This window comes from Geospiza fortis, unplaced genomic scaffold, assembly GCF_000277835.1.
Source record: "Geospiza fortis unplaced genomic scaffold, GeoFor_1.0 scaffold636, whole genome shotgun sequence".
In the NCBI taxonomy this organism is placed as follows: Eukaryota; Metazoa; Chordata; class Aves; order Passeriformes; family Thraupidae; genus Geospiza; species Geospiza fortis.
The window spans coordinates 588305-612819 of record NW_005054435.1 but is presented as its reverse complement, the minus strand read 5'-3'; the positions used below and the strand labels follow the sequence as shown (position 1 = coordinate 612819).

General features: G+C 39.3%; 1 protein-coding gene across 3 annotated transcripts in view; it reads left to right on the top strand.

Annotated features, from left to right (window-relative positions):
- The window catches only part of PRDM5 (PR/SET domain 5), a 54965-nt gene that overhangs the window by 8903 nt on the left and 21547 nt on the right, over window positions 1–24515 (top strand). For 2 of the 3 annotated variants that reach the window (XM_031061987.1, XM_031061986.1), the window contains exons 3-12: window positions 2667–2850; window positions 3588–3762; window positions 4484–4576; window positions 4845–4966; window positions 6685–6764; window positions 10081–10165; window positions 11444–11601; window positions 16498–16591; window positions 17624–17784; window positions 19250–19343. In XM_031061987.1, the coding sequence (XP_030917847.1) occupies window positions 2667–2850; window positions 3588–3762; window positions 4484–4576; window positions 4845–4966; window positions 6685–6764; window positions 10081–10165; window positions 11444–11601; window positions 16498–16591; window positions 17624–17784; window positions 19250–19343 (1246 nt within the window). Of the gene's footprint in view, window positions 1–2666; window positions 2851–3587; window positions 3763–4483; window positions 4577–4844; window positions 4967–6684; window positions 6765–10080; window positions 10166–11443; window positions 11602–14957; window positions 15050–16497; window positions 16592–17623; window positions 17785–19249; window positions 19344–24515 lie in introns of all 3 variants that reach the window. The other variant, XM_031061988.1, reaches the window with a different exon arrangement.

Sequence of the window (24515 nt, the reverse complement as noted above, 5' to 3'; positions counted from 1 at the left end):
AGTGTGCATGTTTGGAGAGGTAGCCAGGGAGAGCTGGCAGAGCAGGTAGGCTGAAGAACTGGTTTGCTGCCAGGAAATCAGATACAGAGGGAAATCAGGTAACACTCTGATGGCACAGAGACAAAGTGGGTAAGGGTTAGGAAGGCTGGGATGGAGCCAGCTGTTGAGGTTCTGAAGGGTGGAAAAGCCTCCCTCAGGTAACACAAGACTGTGCTGCTTCCTCCTCCTGTGTTCTGAATTTTCAGGAGTGATGACTTAAGTGTTTTCTGCTTTTGATTAAAGTGTGATGGGCTGTCAGTGGTCCTGTGTTCCCTCTTACAAAGCAGATATGAAGGTATTTAACTGTGTGGAAAAGCCAAGAGTCTGCATGGAAGATTCCTGTAGTGGACCAAAAAGGAGATAGCAAGGGCTGTTGGGCCTGGAAAACTGTATTTGCTGAGCAGATCTGTGTGGCTTATAGTGTAAAAGAGGACAGTGAGGGCAGAGGTGAGAAAAACATAATTGAATAATAAACCAGGGATAACAGGAAGGGAGGTTGTGGTGTCACCATGATGAGCAAGCACTTGGAGTTTTCTCCCAAGGACAGTTGTGGTTTGCTTCAGATGAATGTTAGGAAAACAGCCAGCACATGGGCAGGTGGAATGGCGCAGATGTGTTCTTTGAAACAGAGGGATTATTAAAATAATTTAAAAGACTGTTTACTGTGTCTGCATGCACGTAGATTAATGTGATTCATACAGGTGCTGCTGGTGGGGGGAGAGAGATGTAAATTCTTTTGTGGTTTCTGGAGAGCTTCCATTGCTTTCACTCAAAATGCTGCCTTGAGGAGCTACTACAGCTAGTGGGTATATCTTGATTGATTAGCTCTCTGAATACCTGGCTGTTAGCATTTGTTTGGATGGAAAAGCCAAACAAATTAACCTTGGGGGAGAAAGGAGTTTAGATTGGGCTGGTACCAAAGCTAATTTCTTTCTAATGCAAATGTAACCCAGAGCACTCAAACATTGACAGCTCCTAGTACGTGGGGCTTTATTTTTGTTTGGGATACATGTCTTTTTTTCTTTTTATTTCCAAATTTTGAAAATCTTTTATTTTTAAAATTCTTTCCATTATTATTTTTGGTAATCCAATAATAGAGATGTGCTTCCCTTCATGAGGTTCTCTTCCTTTTAGAGTCAGGTTGTCCTAAACAGTGGTGTATTAGATTTACCCCAATGGTTTTATCCTGTCTGTGTGGAGACTGAGTGTAGAAAGACCTTCTACTTTTCCTCATGTCAAGAGGATTTGTTTTGACTTTAGACTGTACTAAATTAAGGGTTTCTGCAACTTGACAGAGACATATGAAACCCAGCAACTTGTAGATGTGTACAGAGGTTAGGTTGGTGTGCTGATAGATATCTGGACTGCAGAATAGATCTTGAGAAAAAAAATCATAATCTTTTGTTTTCCAATGCTGCTGTTGTGATAAGGACAGAAAAGTGGTGCATCCTTGAAAATAGCAGCTCTATCCAGTCTGCCACTCCTGTGTGACAGTATCTTGTGTAAAATATAACAGACCACCTGCAGCTCAGGGAATGCTACACCCCTGTTGGCAGTTTAAATTAATCTTAGTGTATTACAAAAATTAAAAATCATAATCTTGTCCTTGCTCAAGGAAGCTTGTTACAAAATGTATGGCTAGGTGCAGGGCAAAGAAGCTTCAGTTAACTTTTCTGGGTGTTACTCAGATAAAATTTAAGATTTATGATAGAACTGGGAGTCTTCATTGCATAGAAATGAGTCTCCGTCAGTGCTTTGGGCAGTACCAAAAACAGTTGGTTCACATATAGAAAGAAGAAAAGGTATCTCTGTCTCACAGAATATCAGTTTAGGGGACAGATGTGCAGATTGCTCCCTGCACCCCCTAGTGCTAGCCTTGGTAACTTTAATTAAGTAGTGTCAAAGCCCAAAGTTGTTAGTTTATATAGCTGCTTGGAAGCTTGTCCAAGGCATTATCAAGAAGCTTTTGGAGCTTTTTGTTTTGTAGTTTGTGCTGTCGTGCAGAATGGGGCTGTATCCTGTGGTCTTTTGTGGGTCCTCACTGATTTAAACCAGCACAGGGTTTAAAGTGCATTTTCCAAATGTGCCTACTAATTTGATAGTGAGGATAACTGACCAGGGGTGAAAGCCCGTTGGAGAAGGCTGGGAATCTTGAGGAGAGGGAGAAAGAGAAAATAACACTATGTAAACATGCTGCTGAAAGCTGTGATAGAATTCCTGCAGTCCGCTGGGGAGAGAGATAAAGCTGTGCTGGTGATCTCAGTTTTGCTGTTTTTCTAATCCTGAAATATTTCATTTTCAAACCCTGAAGTTCTTGTCAAGTGAAGTGTGGCAGGAAAGGACTTTAATGCCATCTCCACCTTGCTCTAAGATACAGGGAATAGTGGAAAAGCCTCACAGGTGAGGCAGGGGAATATTCCCAAAACAGCAGAATACAAATGCACCCTATCATGCAGCCACTCTGGGAATGAAGTCTTTAGCAAGGCTGTTGTAGGATTGTGCTTCCTGAGGAGTGGAGCCAACCCTTCCACGGTTGAGGGATAATATTAGTTTAGGGTTTCATACTTGTCCAGATTTTTGTTTTTCTGACATAATTGTTTATTGCCTCTACTTCCTGTTTGCAACAGGAGGGAGAAAATATTTTCTATCTGGCTGTGGAAGATATTGAAACAGACACAGAACTTCTGATTGGGTACTTGGACAGTGACATGGAAGAAGAGGAGGAGGAGGAGGAAGAAGTAACTGTTATCCAGGAAGATGAAGACAGTGGCAGCAATAAAGAAGTTCAGCCAGCTGGTGAAAAAATTGCAGGTGAGCAATATGTAAAACATAGGGTAACTTGAGAGCTTGAAAGTGGTGATGAAGAAAGAGAACACCAACTGTATAGGACTGGGGAACTGAAAAGTCCCTGGGGTTGAATCTGAGTTCTTGCATTATTTCTATCTCTTTTTTTTTTTTGGGGTTTGGGTTGAACTTCTTTGCCTTATAAGGAGCAGCAAGTCTTGTGTATTACTGAGTGAATGAGAGAGCCTGGATTTCTTAAATAGTAACCATTAATTTTTGAACTGAAGACAGAGTTTGTTTCACCTGACACATGGGCTTATGAATGCAGAGCTTTTGCTCTAAGAGGAGCAGTTTCTTTCTTACTTAAGAGAGAGAAATGAACCTTCCCATAGTGCTATTCAGCCAATCCTAAGGTGTGTAGGAAAAGGAAGTGAGCTGAGCTGTCTGGGGAATTCTCAGCATCTTTGCCAAAGAAGAAGATGAATTCATAAACTCGTAACTGCATTGGGGTTCTGATTGAGTTGAATGACTGATTTGGGCCAACAGTCTAAGTCACACCCATCTTAACACTTTCCATCCATTTTCAGTAATGCTGGTGGTAATCCACTTGAGATAGGCTGTCTGTAACCCTTTCAGAGACACTGTTTTTTCTGAGTTTCATGCCACCCTTTTGCATAATCTGTTTCTGGCAGAGAGTCTCTCTTAATGTAACCAAAAAACCTGGGACCTGCTCCTTTACATTGGTTTTGCTTCCCATCATGCAGATCCCCTCACCTGTAAACAGGACCATGCATGCCCAAATTGTGAATCCAGTTTTGCCAGCCAGGAGATCCTAGCTGAGCATCTGCAGACTTTGCACCAAAAACCCAGCGAGGAAAAGGAATTTAAGTGCCGAAATTGTGGAAAGAAATTCCCTGTTAAGCAAGCTCTACAAAGACAGTGAGTAGAAACTGCAGTGTTTTTCAGGGATCATTTAAATCAATTTCATTCAATCTTTTGCTTCTCTTGACCTAATCACAAGCTAGGCTTTAATTTTTATGCATCTGTATTTATACCCTTACCCTCTGCTTTAATCTTTTAATGTCTTAATTTCTCATATTTGTTGTAGAATTCAATGGGAATTGGAAAAATATTGACAATTTTTTGTGTGTTTAAGTCATACACTGGAGACCAGACCAGAGCAACAGTTTGGTGCAGCATTACTGGTCTCCATCAGTGGAATATTTAGTAGTTTAGGAGGTGTCATTTTCAAGCTGTGGATGCTGGCACAGAATTAAAGTAAGATTTAAGGAAAATAAAAGGAAAACCAGTGCTTTATGTTCACTTAATTAAATATTTGCATGATAGAAAAACAAAAATGGAAACATGAAAGATGTAAGTTTTAAGAAAATGTCTTTATTGTCCTTGAGGGTATAAATATGCAGGTTTGTCACTAGAGTCATATATCTTAGAATTATGCTTCTGCACAGAAACATAACTGTTTTTTTTTGTTTCTATATGGATATTCTTACAATTAGATAGATATATTACTTTTTATTATACATTTAATTACAGATTGTAAACCTACTTTTTGTAAAGGTATATGTAGTTTATCGTTACTGCAAGCCTAAGTTATAGAATGTTGCCCTTACTTTGTTTTTTCCCTTTTTTTGTCTCTTAGTGTCCTTCAGTGCACAGAGAATATCAGCCCAGGAGACTCCTCAAGAAGTTTCCAGTGCTCTGTTTGCAATACTGCCTTCAGCTCGGAATCGAGGTTTTGTGTCCGAGTTGCAGGACTGCTGTCGTGTCCTTGCTGGCCTCCCTTTGCATGTTAGCTTTCCAAAAGCTTGGTAGTGTTTGGGAATCCTAACAGGGCAAGGAGTCAAATGCTTTCATTCCTCTCTGCTGTAAGTAATGCATGAGGCGGCCTTGGAACTCTGCAGCGCAGCATGTGTTCAGCTCTGAGTGCTTGCTACAGCTCTGGTTTCTGGAGACACTGCCTGATGTGGGGTTTTTTCCCCTCTCTTTGTTATCCCATGTAGTTATGAGCAGCACAAGGAGGCGTGCAGAGGGGATGCCAGGTTCATATGCAAGGCAGATAGCTGTGGGAAGAGGTTCAAGAGCAAGGATGCCCTGAAAAAACACAAAGAAAATGTTCACAGTGGTAAGAAAGAGTTCAATGTTCCTTCAGAAAAAATCCCCACTGACGTGTTCCTAGCCTTAAATTTGCAAATCAGAGTAAACATTGTCTTTGATTTCTTTTTTAATGGATTCGTTTGTATCAAATAGAAAATTAAGAAGTAACTTAATTGCAAGAGTTACTATTCCTCTTCCCGCCCCAGGAGAAATTCCTGTAGGCCATATGAATCATTAGTCTCCTGCAGAAAATGTAATAGGAATCTTGAGAAGTTTGAACTAGGCAAAGAGTAGATGAAGCAAAATGTTTCAGGAGTGAGGAAAATCAACCACTGGCACAGTAAATGGTGAGTTCTTGATTTTTTGACATTTTCAGGACACAGTAGGTTGTCTTTTCTTTGCCTAATCAAACGATTAAGCTTCATGAGGGTTTCATAAAATCCTGTAGCTTCTGTTTTGCAGGAAGCCAGACCAGAGCATCCACAGGTCCTCTTAGGCCCTGGTGTTTTCATATCTGTCTGCTGTGAGTAGTTTTCACTGAAATGTCACCCTCTTCTCATGGAAGGGCAAAACACTGCTCTCAGGTCCACAGCACAGATCCCAATTCTGGCATTCTGCACTCTGTTTGTGTGTCCCCTCTCCTTGTCAAAGGAATACCTTTATGTGTGGGGACAACAGAATTCCAGAGTGCACAGAAAACAGTTTTCAGTTGATGGTGACAGCACTGAGATGCTTTTTAAGATTTTCAGTCTCTTTCTGCTGCCAAACTCTTGCAGTGTAGAGAAACCTTTCTGTAATATTCTTACAAAAATTATCTCCTTTTTTTAGCATCAGTAATAAATTTTTTCATCTATGAACACTGTTATGTTTAGGCTTAGTTTTTGTCAGTTATGTAGTGGTATATGAATTCCTCATTGAAGGACTAAGTGTATTCCAGTATTATGTGTCTACTTGTGTATATAAATACTTGTCATAAGTTTTATAAGTTTTTACTTTTATAATGTTTCTGCTGTTCAGTGTAGTATGGATGTGTTTTACCTAAGCTAGGAACTATCTTCCATGGGCATCTTAAATTAAAAACAAAGAATTAGGTTTATTTGTGGGGTACTAGAAAGAATCTCTAAAGGTAAGTAATAGATAAACTCAATTAAGTGGTCTGTGACTTTTTAAAGCAGCTGTGAAAAGGGAAGGAAAATGTCTGGTAGCTGACCTATAGCTTGTTTTGTAATTTGCATTTTAGAAAAGATTTGAATTCATGATCTGGTCCTAATATGATTGCCCTGTTTCATTCAGCTAAAGACCATTTATGATATTTTACATAGTAGGATGCTTAATGCTTTCTAAATAAACAAAAATAGGAAATGGTTTTGACTTAATTTTGAGGGTTTTTTTGTCACTGCTGCACTAACTCCTGTATTGATTTCTGGATGAAACGAGTTGCCAAGTGAGCTGTTCTCAGTTGTGAACTGTGCTCTTCATGTGGGATTGGTGGTGTATGATAACATCTATTTGAAAGGTTTTTTTCTTTATTGTTCTGGTTTTCTTAATTTACATTCCACCAGTGACTGGTTTGTTGGACACCCACTGAGAACTTCTGATACGGAGTGCTTTGAAGATGGCATACAAATGTAAAAATCTTATGTCAGTCAAATGACCTGTGAAATGTCACAGGCTCAGTGGAAATATTTAGGTTCTTTCTTAGCACTTCCTCTGTAAGATGTTGGTGGTATTTTGTTTCTGTTTCAGGAAATTCTAGGAAGAAGCTGATGTGTTCAGTGTGCAATAAGAAATGTTCCTCAGCAGCAAATCTCCAGGAGCATCGAAAGGTCAGTGAGATGAAGGCTGGTTCACAGCAGGTGCTGACTTCCCTGAGATGTGAGGCTGTGCTGCTCATGTCACTTGAAAGCTGCTGTAATGCAAGCCTTTGGGTGATCTCTTTCATGCTTACAAAGCCAACCTGGTTTAGTGTGGCTATTTGCTTTTGTAGTCACACTTGCTCAAGCCAAATATCCCCCTAAAGTTTTCATGTATCTCTTCCCAAATGCTAATATGTCACTCCAGCATTAAGTCACAGTTGCCTGCTGTTCTTCAGCGTTCTTAAAGTGTGTTATGTAACCATGGCATACATACAGACCATAAAATAGGTTCATGAGCCTTCAGTTTTTCTACAAAATACAGTAGTTTTCTTATTGCTTTTTGAAATACCACTTAGGGGAGTTACTTCTATTGTAGTTATGCAGTAGTAAAAAAAATTCTTCCTCAAACGCAAATTTGAATGTATTTTTTTAATGCACATAATCTTTTATAACCAGAAGAGGAGGGGTTAACAGTTAGAAAAGCATCTATTGGAAATAAGGGTGTTCATGTTGAAATACAGATGGACCATGAATATGAGATTCTGAATCCATTATACCCAGAGGAAGTCCCTGCAAGATTAATTTGATAAATCACTAAAACCCAGGAGAATCTGTTTTTGCAAAAAGCTGCATTGTACTGTTTATCAGATTAACTGTAAGTCTTTAGTAATACCCTGGTTATAACCTGAATCCATTGAGGATATAAATGATATCAATTAAAATATGTTGTTGCAAAGGAAATGGTGGGGCCCCTCCTTTTTAATTTGTTTTTCTCCTTGCTTGTGTTAGTATGCCCTGCACTTCTTGTCTAATAGGGCCATATTTTGTTATACTGGTGTTCCTTGCCACATGTTATTACAAGTTTTACACATTGGCACAGGTCTTGCATATCAAGTCTTTAAAATGCAAAATGTTCTGGTTAGAGTGTCCATTTTATTAAATGTTTGTTCTGTTTAGGTAGTTGTAGTTCTGGGCAGACATTGTGACTCACAAGTTTCTCAAATATGTTATCAGTTGAGCACTTACCTAAAGAATCACCATGAAGATTTTGTGCATAAAACATTCTTTGCTCTTTTTGATTGGTTTTTCTTTTAAAACATCCAGAAAATGGCTATTCCAGACTTACACACTTATATCAGAGAGTGAAGGAGATTGCACATAGTAGTACTCACACTGTTTGTTTGAATTAATCTCCTTATGTAGGAAGAGGGGCAGGATCATCAGCATTGGCAAAAACATTTGTACAGGCAGTAAGACCAGTATGAAAATAATAGGTAAAACCAGGAGAAAAAGACACATTTCTTTTCCTCCCACCCGTTTCAATGTAAAGAAATAAAAGCAGAGAATAAAAAGATAAAATATAACAGAAAATAAGCCCAAACAGCAGAAAAAGTCTGACAAAGACAGAGAAAGGAGGTAAAGTGGATGGATATAGGAGATGGATGCATGTTTACTTTCTGAAGACATGGTCATTCACATCTGTAGCTTTCATGTCAAAGTTAAACCCATTTTTAGCTTTGTGTGTCTTGTGCACTGCTTGTGCCTTAACTGTCTAACTGTATTCTGATACTGAGTTCTGCTGTCTGAGTGAAATGCAAAGTTCAGTCACTCAACAGTGATAATAATGAGGAGGAAAGTGAGGGGACTGTTAATCTTACTGATGCAGATTCCTGCTAAATGATTCCTTTCAATATAAGGATCTCATGTTTTGGATTTGAATTATTCACAGGAAGTCATATTTCAAAGTGAGCAGGTATGTGTGAGTAGCACAGGCTGCCAGGCCTCTCCGCTGATGCTCCACTGTAATGGAAAGGGGAGAAACACTCAAGCAAATCTCAGGGTTGCTGGTTTCTTTTCCCAGTCAGAGTTGATAGTGCTGCACTTCCAGTGTTTGTAGGTGGGCTGGAGGAGTCTCTCTTTTCCTGGCTGTACAGCTGTGGACTGAGCTTCTGACTCTTAATGTAATGGTAAATGAACACACTCTTAATGTGTTCGTGGTAAAGCAGCTCATTCTTCTTTTAAGAAAGAAGATTAAGGACACCTCGGAGTGTAGGGCAGTCAGGCTTTTTGGATTTGGAATTGCAGGCTTTGTGTGTTATGGTTAAGACTGGTGCTGGTGCCTTTCTGGATTTCTCAGCAGATTTCTTACATGGACCTGTACAGTTCCAGTCAGCTCTAGTGCTGTCTGCCAAGGGACCAAAGCAGGGTAGATCCTGTAGGTGCACAGTTTGTGGTGATTGGGAATGGGGCTGCAGCCCAGCCTAATCCCCAATGGGCTACAGCTGTGCAGGACAGGTGAGCAGCATTGAAGGTAAGGAGTGCCCAGGGGCACTGACCAACCACCAAAGGGAACAGAGGGCACACAGGTGCAGTGCATCAACAGGAGGGGATAAAAGGCTGGGCTGAAAAACAATAAAGTGCTGGTCCTTGAAGTCTTTTTTAGTGTTAGTCGTGCTTCCACCATCAAGATCCTATTTTGGCCAGAGTTTGAGAGTGTGTATGAAGAGTCCTAGAGTCTCTCAACTTTTTAAAATTTGTAGAGCCAGACTTCCTGCAAAATTGGCGTGAGTAGAGTCGCACTTAAAAATCTTCTTTGCTTTCCAACCCCTGATCCCCTTTTTTTTTTTTACCTGCCAGTTCCAAGCATCTCTTTTGGGTTAATTTCTGACCTTTTTGTTTAACACTGAACAGTGTCTTATTCTGCTGGGCAATCGTTATTTTTTATTTACCAGTCAACTGCCTCCTATTTTTCCAGCATTTAGTCCTAAATGCTGTAATGTGCTGTGATGTTGAAAAAACTGTATTTGTAGTTTGAGACAATGCTGCCCCTCCGCTGTCTGGCCTCTAAAAGCTTTTAAGAGAAACAGTCCTGCAAAGGTGTGATAGTACTTGTTTTTTAAAATTCTGACAGAAGCTATGAAGTGGTTTCTGTGTATTTTTACACCTAGCTTGACTAGAAGAAAATGTCCTGACAAGTTAGTCTGCATTTGGTTTTTTAATGCTTTCCTAATAAATTTTGCATGGCTCTGGTAGATAGAAACACAGGTTATACAAACTTGCAGTATAGTTGTAATGATGATTTTTTGTTGGCAGTTACGAATTTTTACTTTTTGGGAGATGATGTTTTCCAGCAAGGGACAAGTAAGGGTGCAATCACAGAATATTCTGGAGTATTAGTATATCCACTGGCTAATAAGTAACTCTATTCTGTTAGAGAATTTATATCTGTGTAAGTGTTATGGTCTTGTTTTAGACACACATTTGATTATCATAAAACATTTTGCAGGTCCATGAGATCTTTGAGTGTCAAGAATGTGACAAGAAATTCATTTCGGCGAACCAGCTGAAGCGCCACATGATAACTCATTCAGGTAATGTACAGAAATGCACAGAGCTCTGTGTGTGTGGATATGTATTTCATGTATGTGGAGTTTACCTGGATTAGTTTCTTATGGACGGCTTCATGAAATCTCTGCTATCTAAGTTGGGCAAGCCAGTCTCAGGTTCCAAGGAAACTGTCTAAGGCAGCCTTTCCAAGCCTTCCAAAATTCCAAGTGATGTGGTGTAGTCCTCTTTCTACTGCTGCTTTGTCTCAGGCTGTTTTGTCCTGCTAGCTGGGCTAGATGAGGTCAGTGAGCTGGAGTGGGGCAAAAGGTTGCTACATGGCAGAGACAGGAGGTGAAAAACCAGTGCCTGAGGTTTTCTGCTGAGGAGAAGAGGCTGAGAGCTGGGTGCGCTGTCAGTGATCTACACACTGTGCTACACACTGTGTTTTCCTGTTTATCTGTGTATGTGTTAGTGGGCTCATAGCTTCTGGTCAGAGGAGAGCAGCTCATGGGCCACCCCATCCACGGACCACCCACAAAGGTTCCCTTGTGCCAGCACGAGTCCACTGTGAGCAGGGAGTGTCCCATCTCTGGGTTTGGCAGTGTGGCACAAGGTGGCTCTGCCAGGATATCTGGCCACAGCAAATCCAGCATTTTCTGTGTCCCTCACCAGTGATTAGAAACATCAAGCAACACAATGGAAACACAAACATTGTTCTGTCAAATGCATTAGCATTTAAACAAATGCAGATTTTTACAGCTGCACAGGCTTAGAGTCGAACTGTTTTCTTGGTATCAGTCCACAGCAAAAGCTCATTTCTTGTAACATAATCTTTATCTCAGAGGCTCCTGGCTTTCTTTTGACACTTTTGGATGAGCATTAGTACAGTTAAGTTGCAGTCACCAGTTGAAGCATAAAGGCTTTTTGCGTAGGAACTTTTGGGTTTGGAAGTTAATATGTATATTGTTAATTAAGTTTTAAAACATTTAAACTGTCATGGCCTCTTTCACATTTGTAATCTGGAAACACAGTTTTCCTCTTTGAAGTCATTCTCTTTTGATTTAAGCTAATTAATCAGAGTTTAGTTTTAGCAATGAGTATTGCAAAGAATGTGCCAATTTCTTGAGATACACCATGGCTCATCTTTTGTGAAGTGACTTAACTGTCTAACATAAAGGGCATTAGGTGTCTTTCTAATTGGTTTAATCTTAATTGGGTTGACTTAATTGCAGAAATCTCTCTGAGGAGATGACTGTCTCTGGCTTTCATCTTCTCCCCCTGTATAAACAGGAGATTAAATGTCCCCCACTCATTTTCTGCAGAAAAACGCCCCTACACCTGCGAGGTTTGCAATAAGTCCTTCAAACGACTTGATCAAGTGACTGCACACAAAATAATACACAGTGAAGATAAACCTTATAAATGCAAGCTTTGTGGAAAGGGATTTGCCCACAGAAATGTTTACAAGAATCACAAGAAGGTAAAGCACTCTGCTGTTGTTGTTTACAGGTCTGCCAGCCTCAGATTTGCAGATTTTTTTTTTCTTTTAAGTGGTTCATCATTAAGCTCTGCCATGCTTATAAACATGGGATTAAAGTATTGGAGAATGTAGTTTTAGTGTTCTTTGTTATATCCAAAATTTCAAAAGGCTGAACCAATTCTAGTAAACAAAAAAAGTCAAGTAAGGAGAAGTAAAGCATAGTTGCTTGGTTAAAAGCATCAAATAAATCCCATTTCGACTTTTTTTATTTTTTTTTAATTTTTTGCTTTCCTTTGGTTGTGGTTTTTTGGTTTTTTTTTTTTTTTTTTTTTTTAAGTACTAGATTACCAAGTTAATGTCACTGATTTAAAGATGTCTTCAAATACTTTTTTTTTAATAGTGGAATTGAATAAAACTATGTGTAGTCCTGTTGCAGTCATTGTTGGACTTAGCAGCAGATGCTTTCAAGCTACACTAAATTTGAACTTGGTGCAATGTTCACATATTTAAACAACATCAGAAGAAATGTTACCTGAAAAATAGACTCACAAAGGGATGTTCTGCTGTGTTGAAGCTCAAATCTGCTTGGCCTAATTTCTGTAATGCCTGTCATTAGTTTTAACCTGGGTTTGCCATTTCTAATGGCAAGGCTCTATCCAGGACTGCTGTTTCAGAGCTACAGGACTGTAAAAAGAAAAAAACCCTAACCTGATATAGCCATACCTCCAAGCCTTTCACAGTGTGGCTCATGTTATGTTCCATCTGGGAATTTGGCACAGGATCTTTGCACCATCTCTTGCACTTGCAGCCATAAATCATGTAAGAGCAATAATAATGCCTCTCACAGGATGAAATGGTGATGACTGTCTAAAACAAGAAAGCATGTAGCAGCCTGCTGAAGGACAAGATTATCTCCCATTCATTATATTTTATGGTCTAGACTTTAAGATAATTCAACAGAACCTTGCAGATTGGATATATTCTAAGAAAAATGTATAAAATATTACCTAGAAAGATAGCTCTGTATTTGAAATGAATACTTTTTACATGCTTCCTGATGTTAGCTAGCCATTGATGACTGGTAGGGAGTTTGAGTTGGAGATGGACTTCAGGATTAAGTATGAAGGAGTAAACACTTTGACCCAATTCTGTGTTTAAAGCAGCATTGCCACCAGCATAACCAAGGATTAGAGAGTCCACTTAATGGGAAAAATATTAAAATTTAGACAGCTTTAGTGGGTACCAAATTTTGATGGAATTCCTTAAAGCATTTTGGAATGCTGGTTTCCTGGACCTGTTTGCACCTAATACTGGCTGTAAATCAACCCTGCTCTATATTGAGAGAAACTTGTTCCTGTGTTTGCATAAAGATTACCCAAACAGCTGTGACTGTTCCCCCATCCACATGTAGGTCTCTAAATTCACTTGCTGGGTGAAGAAGTGAACAGGAGAGGCAGGAGGATGGCCTGACGTGGATGGCCTGAGTTGCATTTTGAGACACACCTCCCTCCATTGAGGGAAACAATAGGAGGAAAGGGAGCAGGCAGCAGAGGAGAGTCTGGGTGTGTGTGTACTCAAGCCATTTGTACAATACAACTCGAAGATGTGGTGGTTTGGAAGGCTGAAATAATTTAGAGTGCCATGATTTTGGGGAGGCTATGCCTGGGGAAAGAGGACAGTGGTTCTCTTGCTTGTTCACAGGAATGCTGATCCAGGAACAGTGTAAATGTAAAACTTAATTGTGAATTGTACTTCTATGTATTTCTTCAGCTTATGTTTATAATGATTTTTAGATATGTGTTTCCTGTAAGATGTCTTCCTAGGTTTATTTTCTTCTGGAGGAGGAGAATTGAATTCTAAATAATTTCAGGGTCCTTTTCTGAGTTTCAGGATTAAGTTACTGGGCTGGTAGCAGGGAGCATAGATACCTGTAGTAGGAATGATGGGTATAGGAGTTAAAACCACTTAAATCAACAGCAATTAATAGAAAACACATTTAAATTTGATAGCAACATGCTTAAAAAACCTTGGGATTTTGCAGCAGGCTTGCATCCATTTTATATATAAGAGAGTACAGATACATTTTGTGCCTTTGAATTCTTGATTCGTGTTTTAGATGGAAACTTGTTGCTTTTGTTTCTGTAATTCCTGTGTATGTGGGGGGGTTAACTTGATTTCATGTTGGAAGTCTCAGAATAAAAATGGCTCCCACAGCACGTGTTTTATAACATCTTTCAGATGTGGATGTCTGTGGGGTCATTTCAAAAGTGCAGAAGGAGATTAGTTCCTCTCATTTCAGAGGATTTCAGTGGGAGATACAGTGGAGTTGCCAGGAGCCTATCTGCTCTGTTCAGTGGAGCAATGGGATATGAACTTTAACTTAGCACTTGTTGTGCTCTTAGAGCTGCACATGTGAGGCAGGAACTGTGGTACCTCTGTGATCTGCTGCTCCTGCAAGCAGGTGCTGCACTGCTCTGCATAGGTGCATGTGCAAGCTGGCTTTGCCACTTCCTTGGAGGTGTCCAGGCTGGGAAGTGTTCTGAGGTATGGAACCAGCTCAGATGTCCTCTGTGAAAGCTCAGGCTGGGACTTGAATGATCTTAAATGATGTGACTTAAATACAGTTCCATTTCTGTGACATGGCAAGAGAGCAGTGTCTGAAAGGAGGAGGCAGAAAGGGATTGTGCTGCAGATGAAAATGGTCACCTTTCATGCAGGTTAGACTGGATGAGGGTGCATGTTCTGAGCCATGTAATGCAGATTACCTCCATACAGGAGATGGTTTTGCTCCATCTGTTCCTTTGTTGCTGTGTACAGAGGATGAGTTCAGAGAACAAAATATGAGGACATGACAGTCGGCAGAAATAGGTCATCAGACGCAGGATTTTAAAGGGTTTATGGCTAATCCAGGGTTGTTTGGTCCTGGGGAGCATAATGATTTGAAACAACTGTATTCCATCAGTTTATCTGTTGGGAATAAGTAGCCTTGGGCTGGGCTTAAGCCTCCACAGATGCTGTGGTAGGAAAGGCTGCCATGAAATGCTGCATGAGAGCCCATCCTCAGTTGCTGGGATGATCTGTGTACCCTCGCATGTGGGTATGCCTAGTTAGGTGATTTTCTTTGTAGGGAAGTTGAGACGTGCAGATCAATCTGTGTATTTTGATCAAAAAGTGAGGAGAGTATAAAGGAGATGCTGAGGAGGAATTCTGAAGAGCACAGGGACTTGTACAGAACTGTCACTCACGTGGTGAGTGTTCCAAAGCAGGGCATTTTTTAAAAAGCAGCATGACTTTTGCGCTCGTGAAAGGTGCCAGATTGACAGCTCTGGAGACTGAACCCTTCTATTTATCCACAGAACAGGTACAGCACAGGCAGCAGCACTGCGAGCTTCCCCACAGTGTCTCGTCCATGTGTCCCAAGCCTGTTCTGGAGGAATCCCCTGTTGAGGTGAGAAGGCAGTTCAGTCTCTTCATGTCCTGTCAATCCTTGGCCTCACTGCCAGGGGGGTTGAGCAGGGTGCCAGCTAATGCCAGCCTGCTGGAGAGTCTGGGCTGGAACATGATTTCAAGGAACATGAGATATATTCCACGCCTGTGATGGTCTTCCAGCAGCCTTTTTGCTTTCAGTGGTTTAGGCTGAGGTCAAGGAATTGATTTTGAGCCCAAGGCCTCCCTATACCATTGCAGGACATTCAGGTTTTGGTGCTGTGTGTGAGAGGACATTGGTGTTAAACTGGATTCAAGGCCGTCAGCCAGCCTCTCAAGAATTTTGCTGTGTCCCCAGAGCCCCCTTTTTTCTCCCAGTTGAAGGGGTAGAATAACAGTTGCATGGATTCTGGATAGCAGAAATGGATTATATAAATATGTATTATGCTAATATTTGCCCTTAGTCTACCAGATTAACTCATTTACCTAATTTCCTGCATATTATAAAACACTTACTGTCCATCCCCTTTTCCTCTGGGCACTCGAGCTTGTTAATAAGGTTCTTGTGAGCTAATAAAGTATTTGGATGCTGATGCTTTAAAAACCTGCTTTTCTTTGCAAAAAATAGTAGGAAATTGGGTAGATAGTAAATGAATTAGTACAACTTACTATCTACAGTGGGACAGCTGTGAAAAACACTAGGAAACAGGGAAAGTGCTTTGGAATTTATAAAAGTAAAATAAAGCTGGATGTTTCCCAAGATTTTCTTTTCTTCAGAAAAGAAATTTCCTTTATCAACTCTGCAGTCTAGGAGATTCAACCAAGCTTAGCCTTTTATTTTATTCATAGCTTTGAGGCTGTTTTTCAGCTACAATGAATTTTTCTACAGCCAACAAAAATCTTGGTACTGTCGCTTCCATGGCTTTGGGGTTTTTTTGTTTTTTTTTTAGTGTTTTTTGTTGTTTAGTATTTTTTCAAAATAAAAGAAGCTATATCTATATATAAAAGTAGTGTCACGATTTGAGGAATTTTCTTTGCCAAATTTTAGGTGTCGTCTTGAAAATCAGATTGGTTTTCCCTTAAAACTTTAATGAAAAGAAAGAGGTTTGTGTGCGGACAACTTCAAAGGATTTATTCATATTAATAAGTATTCCAGACCAGTGTTAGTGCAGCTGAAGCAATGCAGCTGAGCTTGTAGTTTTTTCCTCTGGTTATTCTGTGTTTTTGTGTCTGTTTATGTGCACACCTCATGTGACTCTTGTGAGGTCTGGGATGGCACAGTTACTGAGTAGCTGCTGTGCTGGTTTTAAGGATCCTGAATAAAGGCAGAATGATTATTTTACTTCTTCATCCCCTGGTGCTTCCAATTGTGATATCCCCTCCTGAGTCTCATCTAGAAAATGAACTGCAGTTACTGCAATGATGGATTTTCACGAGCCTTTCCTCTGACACGTTGTCTTTCATCCACAGACCCATTCTGAAGAGAGACCGTTCCAGTGTGAGGAATGCAAAGCCTTGTTCCGAACCCCCTTCTCTCTACAAAGACATCTGTTAATCCATAACAGTAAGGGCAAAGTCAGAGGAAAAACAGCTTTCTCCATTCTCATGTGTGACTGACAAAAACAAACATGTGGCATCTTGCTCCAATATACAACTTGCTGTGTTAAATTGGTACTAGGACTCAACTCTGTATCCAGGGAGTTAAAAAATTCAGAGCCAAATTCAAACCTTGCCTTCAGATGCACTTAAATGCAAATCCAAGTATGCTGTAGAAAATCCAGCAATGATTTGAGGTCTGATGGCCAGAAATTTATTTCTGCATTAAGTGTGATAGTGTTACCTCCATTTTAAGAAAGGACAAATGGAAACAGAGATAAGTTGGTGACTTGCTCAGCTTTTGTAGGAAATCCAGTTTAGAGCTTGACGCTGAGATTGTCTCTCCTGTGCCAGCCCAGGCTTATGTTTGCTGCCTCTGACACAGAACTGGAGCAGCTCAGGGAAATACTGTGGCCATTTTCGCTCATGAGTAACTTTTCTTGGCATTCTGTCCTTTTTTTTTAGTTGACTGTGTTATGATTTATTTTTGGTGGAATTTTCTCCATCTTTAATACTTGAAGACTATCATTCAAACCTTTGAAAATCAGCAGTTTAGATTTTAGAAAGTGCTCATGATCTAAAATCCTTGTAGCTTGGAAGAAAGTACTTTTTTGGGGGGAATATTCACACTGGCATAACTAAGAAAACCACAAATCTTTCCTTTTTTAATCCTGCATAACCGTGTTTCTGTTAGATTAATTATTGGATTGGCATGTTCAGTTTGTTCTTTTATGGTTATCTTTCAAAGCTTCTGCAATTTTTTAAAGTGTTGGATGTCACAAATGTTTTTCCCAATGTTAGATGTTAAAAACGGTGAAGGAAAATATTAAAAATGTGTTCAGTAATGTGCATTCTAATGAACAAGCATTTCCAGAATATCCAAAATATTCACGGTGTGCAGAATTGTAGTTTTTCCTGAAGGTTTCTCTAAAAACATACACTGTGACCTTTTTTTTTAAGAGGGTGGTAGCTCAGGAAGATCTGTGTTTCTCTTTGTTAGGTGAGAGGACCTTCAAGTGTGATCATTGTGATGCCACTTTCAAAAGAAAGGACACATTAAATGTTCATATTCAAGTTGTACACGATGGTCATAAGAAATACAAGTGTGACCTGTGTGACAAAGCTTTTGTGACACCCTCAGTCCTGAAGAGCCATAAGAAAGTGAGTAGAATCAACTGATCATTTCTTGTGTGTTCTTAAGGTTGTTATTCAGTGTAGAATCCCCAGAGCTGCTTCTGCCTTTTTGGCTTTTCAGTAGATTGTCCTTGCCCTAAAATGCTGATTGCAGTAGTGGGGTTATTGGTGCCCAGGTGAATCTACAGCAGGTGCCTGTGTATAAATTCAGTGTAGGTGCTCCAGCATCATGTGTGTGGCAGGATGGGCCTGGCTACACTGCTCTTACCACCCTCCTTTCCTCTAAACTCTGCCTTGGAATTGGGGTAAACTTTAGGAGGAGGCTTGCTCACTAGTTTGGCCTGAGGTAAGATTGATGTTATGGGTAAGAAATGCAAAGAAAATAATTGAATCAAGAAAAATCAGCTAAGAAAAGTTAGTTAAGGTGTTGCCACCTAATTCAGATTGTGAGAATTTGTTTAAAAAGGTTAGGCATGTATTGCTTGCCATATAGTATGCGCTTCATACATTTGTTTAAAATCAGAATTGCTTTTGCTTTGTGCTCCTGTCAGACCAGGACTGACTGTGTTTGTGAGCCTTGTGTTGTACTGTATTGCTCCCAGAAATCCTTTTGGTATTTGGGTGTTTGGAATGAATTAGTAGCTGTCTGTCTGGTATATCCCAATGTTGCTGGTAGAGATACAAATGATCTCCAAATGACTGTATCCTAATCGAGAGGAGTTTAGCATTCATATCTTCAATGTCAGGGAATGAAAACAGTGCAAGTCCATCCAGTGTTGAAATGAGCTCTCATTTCCTCTTGCTTCAGCTGCAGCACAAAATGTACTATGTGAGAAAGGATTTTATGATGTAATGAAGAATTTTGTGTCATTATGGTTTCTTTTCATCAACATAAGCATTCATTTCCCTATCTGAAGAGGGCCATGTGCTAGCTGGAAACCAAAATAGTCAGCTGTTCATATAATTGAATGTGTTATCTTTCCTATCTCATTTAAATTAACACTTCTAAATGAAGTCATCAGAAATTCTCTACTAAAGGAACAGGAACAGTTATAAGGAAAAGTAATTCAATAGACTGATGGATCTTCAATTCAGAGTTGTGTGTTGAAAGTACAGTGTGAAAAATGACGGTGACCTTGTGTGTAATTGATTTCAGGGTGATCTTGCCGTTGACCACACAGGTTGGATGGGAGAGTTTGTAATATGTTTTTTTTCTATTTTGAAATAATTCTTCTTGTATCAGTGAGGCCCTCCAGCCTTAAAAGCTTGATTTCAAAAGATGAACTGAGTGATTTAATGCTGGTGATATTTACAATATTCTTTTTGTGATCAGTTCTTTAAAATGTAGAGCTGGTTAGGATCTTTGCCTGGTGTGACAGTAAAATGCATAATAGAGGTAATAGCAGTCAGTGTAAATACAATTAAATATTTCAAATTTCATTTTTTTATTTAATGCTGAGCAGTCATTCTTGTCTATCCCCTCCCCATGTAGACTCACACAGGAGAAAAAGAGAAGATTTGCCCATATTGTGGACAGAAGTTTGCAAGCAATGGAACACTGAGAGTTCACATTCGAAGCCACACAGGTATTTATTATGATGAACACAGAAGATTTTCTAAATCTGTAACTAGATATCTCTATGTCCACAATTTATCTATCTACTAACAGGCAAATTTACATGTAGGCTTAACACAGCATCTTTGTCAGACATTTTACCTGCTTAATGTGTAAAAACTGTTGTCAGGTTTCATTTTGCAAGTTTACACTTTCATTCAGATAAGTGGCATCAGGCGGCTGAAAGAGGTTTCTTTGTGATAATTTGTTTACAACATAAAATGGTGTAGATTTGCCTTTGGCATGACATTTTCTTACCTCTGCATAACCAAGTTTGGCTTGCCAGGGAGATGGCAGTAAGTTCTGTGTGCTGCTTGCTGATGTTACCCATCAGTTTGCAGGGAGCAGAAAGACCCAGTTTTTCAAGCTCATTGTGCAGATGGCTTTTGGGAGAATGCTCTGGAGATGTCCAAGTAAAAATGCTTTTGACATGTGTGCTGCTACCAGTTAGATTTCTGCTCTCTCAAGCAGGCTTTCCAAAATTTAGGAGTTGGACTAATGTGAGTGTAGGGGGATACAATATAAGAAAATAAAGGTAGTATAGAAAGTAATTTTACCCCTTAAGAATTTGCAGCTGAGCCAATTATTAGAGGTTAGGAGCAGGCCTGACTTTAACAGGCCGCAGCTTTAGCCAATAAGAAGAGTGTTATAAAAGAGTGGATTGGTTGGCTGAGGGGATCTGGAGTCGCTTGGCTGCTGTGAGGAGAAGGAAGAGTCAGTGCTTAGAGGAGCTGCCTATGAGAAACATTGAGGAGGTACCGAACTCTAGCAACGTGGAACCCTTGCAATGTAATGACAATAGAACTCCTGCAATGTAATGACAGTAGTGAGTTTTGTGAAGCCACACACCAGAGACCTCTAACCCTGAGTATAGAGCCCTGCAAAATTTGTAACCTCTGTTATAGGAGGCTGTGGCATTTTGAACTTAGTTCAAGCAGAAAGGCGCAGAAGATTTTCTAGTACCTTTGTAAATTAAGTGCAGGGGGAGAAACTGCCTTGCCAGGAGATGATACAGGTTGGAATTACAGCAATACAGACTGTGGAAACAATTTGTGAATGAATAATGGTGCAGGAGGGAAAGTTTCAAGGCCTCTTTTTTTAACCTAAGCAGCTAGAAGCAGTCATTGTACAGTTACTAGTTCAGGAAAAATGCTGTGCTAAATTCATTTATTATGACCTGAGACATAAACTCTGATTTGTTCCTCTTCCAATCTTGCTGCTAGTCCAGTGTCAGTTACATTTTTGGTGGTTTGCATCCTTTGCTGTGAGAATTAACCAAAATAGATGTTTATGGTTATTTTTGTCACTCTGTTATGATTCCTGGCCAATTTTTGATTATCCTGATGAAAAATGGAGGGAAGGTTGCTCCTCAGTTATGACTTTAGGTTTAAAAAGAATATTTTTATTACATGGCGAAATTCCTAGTGTAGGGTTGAGTGAGAAAATGCCGTAGTTGGATTCTTGTTGCAAATCTGGAGAGATGATGTTGTTGGGTGCTGTATCTGAAGGCTTCAGCCATGTTGTTCTTGGTCATAACACAAGCACACTGATCACAAGAGGAAATTGTTGTCCAATGTTCAGTGAGCCTGAGGGAACATGGCTTTCTGAGGAATACCATGCATCATTCCCAAAGAACGTAAGGGGAGTTGCTGAAGGAAATCCAGGTCATCTGCAAACAAGGTAAAAAAAAGTTGAGCACTCCTAAGTTCCCTACAATGTGAAAATCCTTGACAACTTTTCAGGGAATTTCTGAGCAGTAAGAAATCGTCAATAGGGATGCCACAAACTTACTTTATTCAGAGACGAATGTTTGGTTTCTAAATGTTGCAGTGACTGATACTGGTATCTGTTAAATACTTTGGATTTGAATTAATCGTTTCAAAATGATGCCATCCTTTTTGTCTTTGGTCAGACTTCAAAGTATCACTTTTCATTCTAAGCTAGAAGTGAAACAAGCAGCCACTGTCTGTTTTCAGGGGATGATTCATCCTTTTGAATAAGCCTTGAGCTTTTGGTGCAACTAAGCAGCCCACCATAAATGTAAACGTTGCCAAGACCTCTTGTCTTAGTGGTTACAGGTGATGAGGTTTGAGGTCTGTGTCCAGATATTTGTATTATCCCATTATCTTTCTGTGGTCAGCTAGACTTTGTTTTATTGTCTACTTTGTGTGAGAGGTTTTGTTCTGTATTTACAAAACAAATTCAGGTAGAAGTTATTTTAAAGAGAGTTGTGCATCACTTTTTCTCCTCCTCATGTCTATGAAGTTACTCTTTAGAAAAGCTGAGGTTCTAGGGTACCTCTCTGGTTCTGCTTTGGAATGGTATTTTTGATATGCTTAATAATCCAGATACAGAAAGAGAAGCTCAGTGGGGTTTTGTCTTTTATTTAATATGCAGCATGTGGTCTTAAATGTTGTTCCACACAGACATGCATGCTTCCTGGATAAGCAATTTTCTTCCCTCTTCTGTGTTAGAATTAGACTCTGTAAATGAGCCCAAACAGCACTTGGCCTTTTGCAGCAACTGAGCTGGTTTGGGGTGAGTGAACATGTCTGCATGTGCATGTACAGAGAGAAGGGGGTGGTGTTTGCCTCTGAACCTGGAGTGTTGCTCTGTAATTCATCATCTGGGTTTCAGCCTTGGCATGACATAGACAGCGCTCTGCAGGTCAGCTGAAACACTAGAGCACATTCTCCCTCTCCTGCATCCTGTTGGTTTATGACTTCTTAGGGTCACAGGGAGCTGGGGTTAATTCAGCAAAAGAATCCTTTGACTGTGATATAAATTCCTTGGCTTGTTCATAAATTGTAAAAGAAATCCTATGGTCTGCTCCATGGGCTGGAAACCTGGGGGCTGGGAGGTTAATTGCTTCCCTGAAGTTTTAAGCAACTTTCAGTGTTAGCAGTTTCTGGCTGCAGTTTGTGCAGCTTCTCAGTTGCCTTATGCATATCTGTTTGAAGGTGTTAATTGCTGTGGGGTGTGTGTGTGGATTTGGGTGTGCCTGTGTGATTTGGGTATAAAAACACACATTTTATCTGTCTCCTCTTTATACTGTTGCCTTCCTAATTAGTTGTGTCCTAATCCCTTCCATCCTTGGCATGTAGCACATCAAACTGTGCAGCAGTGCAAGTTCTTCTGAAGTGGTTTATATTTGCAGGTAAATTTCTTTTAGAGCTAGGAGAATTAAGGGACTTAACTGTAATTCTGTCCTTTCCCTACTGATACTTAAAGACTGGTGAGGAACAACTAATGGCCATAAATGTCTTCCAGAAAATGATGTGTAAATATAGGCTAAAATATAACCTTATTTTGCTTTTACCATCACAGTTAGTCCAAGTCCTGATAATAAGCCAGTAAGATAACTTAATCTGTCCTAAATACTCTCTGAAAATATGAGTTTTTCAGTTCTATATCATTTGAAAGCCATGACTTATTGTGTCTTTCTTACGTGTTACATGCTCTGCTAGGTGCAAAAAGTAAATTTGGTTTTTAAGCATGACTTGAGAAGGTTCTTTGAAAATTGACTTCCATGTGCATGAGTAAAAGATAATACTGAGAGATTACATTAAAACAGCAAAAAGCTTTTGGACCATAGATGTTTTTATCCTTTGTGCTAATACAATATTTTTCAATTTATGTAAGAGATTGTTTTATAAGCTTTCAAAGATACATAACTTGAGTTGCTGATTGCCTTCTTGAAATGCCTCCTGCACTGAGAGCCTGATGTTATGCACCTAATTTTGCCATTGTAGTCCCATTTCTACAACTTAAATAAGCTTTTGAGCATATTTACAATCCTACTTAGTCCCAGCTACATAAATGTCTAAGTTCAAATTTTGCACTTCTAAGACAAAATTCCTGGGCAAGTAAAATATTAGTAGTGGAGCTGTAATAATAAAGATCTTTGGTTTTTAACAGTAGTTCAGTCATCTCTGAACACAGAAGACTTCAAAGTAGTTGAAGGAAGTAATGAGTTCAAGGTCCAGGATAAATTTTATTTATTATGGTGTAAAATACATCACCAAAGATTTAATAGCTAAACAAGCAATTGTTTGTTCATGTACATAATAATGTACAGCCAGGATCCTCATTCCTGCAGATCTTCTGCTAAATTACCTTACAAGTAATTTATATTTTCTTACATAGGAAAAAAGATAAAAGGCAAGCTTGATGGAACTTCCTCTCATATGCCAATGAAGTATGTGAAGGAATGTATCTGTATCTAGTCAGTGAACAGCTTGCAAATGTCTACAGATAGGTTCTTTCTATTCATAACTTATAAATGATCCCTCTTTTATCTACCCAGTTTAAAAAGGAGCTTGCAGAAGGCCTCAGAGGTAAGGATTCTGCATTTCTAAACCTTTCAGTTTATACATCATTGTCTTGTTCGTCTCCAGACAACAGCTAAATCTTTAAAAATACCTGTGAAGTTTCATGCAGCTGTCAGCTTCTTGTTGTCTGTCCCCATGAATGAGGAAATGTTCTTTTGAGGGATAGATTATTTGAATGAGACATCTTTAGATCAAATGAGTTACTGATGGATTAATACTGTTCTTTAAAAGACTTAGTTGACCATTGGGTTCACTGAAGTAATAGATGTTACATTTTCCATTCATAGAAAAATCAGATTGTTTAATTCCACTGATAGCTGCAAAGAATGGAACTGGTTTGTTCTTTAAAGTTGTGTCTGTTTTTTATTTATTACTTAAGATTACTTAAAATCTTGATACCACTGTAGAACTGATGAGAAGCTGTAAGTAAGTAATAATGGTAGTTCATGCTTTACTGCATGGATTCAGATAGTCTTCTTATTTTGTAGGGTTTTTTACTAGTCTTCATGATTCATTTAGTGGCAAATAGCCTATATCTCAATTATATCATGATAATTTTGATGGACCACATAGGGCAAATATTTTACTGGTCTTAACTAGAAATAATCTGAATTCTTTGAATAAACCCTAAACTTTGCAGAAAACAGACCACCTCAGCTGTGAAAATACCACTTCTATACCTCAAAAATTAAAGCATGACTAAATACTTGGAAAAAGATAAGTAATAGGAAAAAAATATTTCAAGCCTTCTGTTTTTTCCTTACTTTGATAGAATAGGATTTGAGGTTTTTTCTTATTAAATATGTGACTGT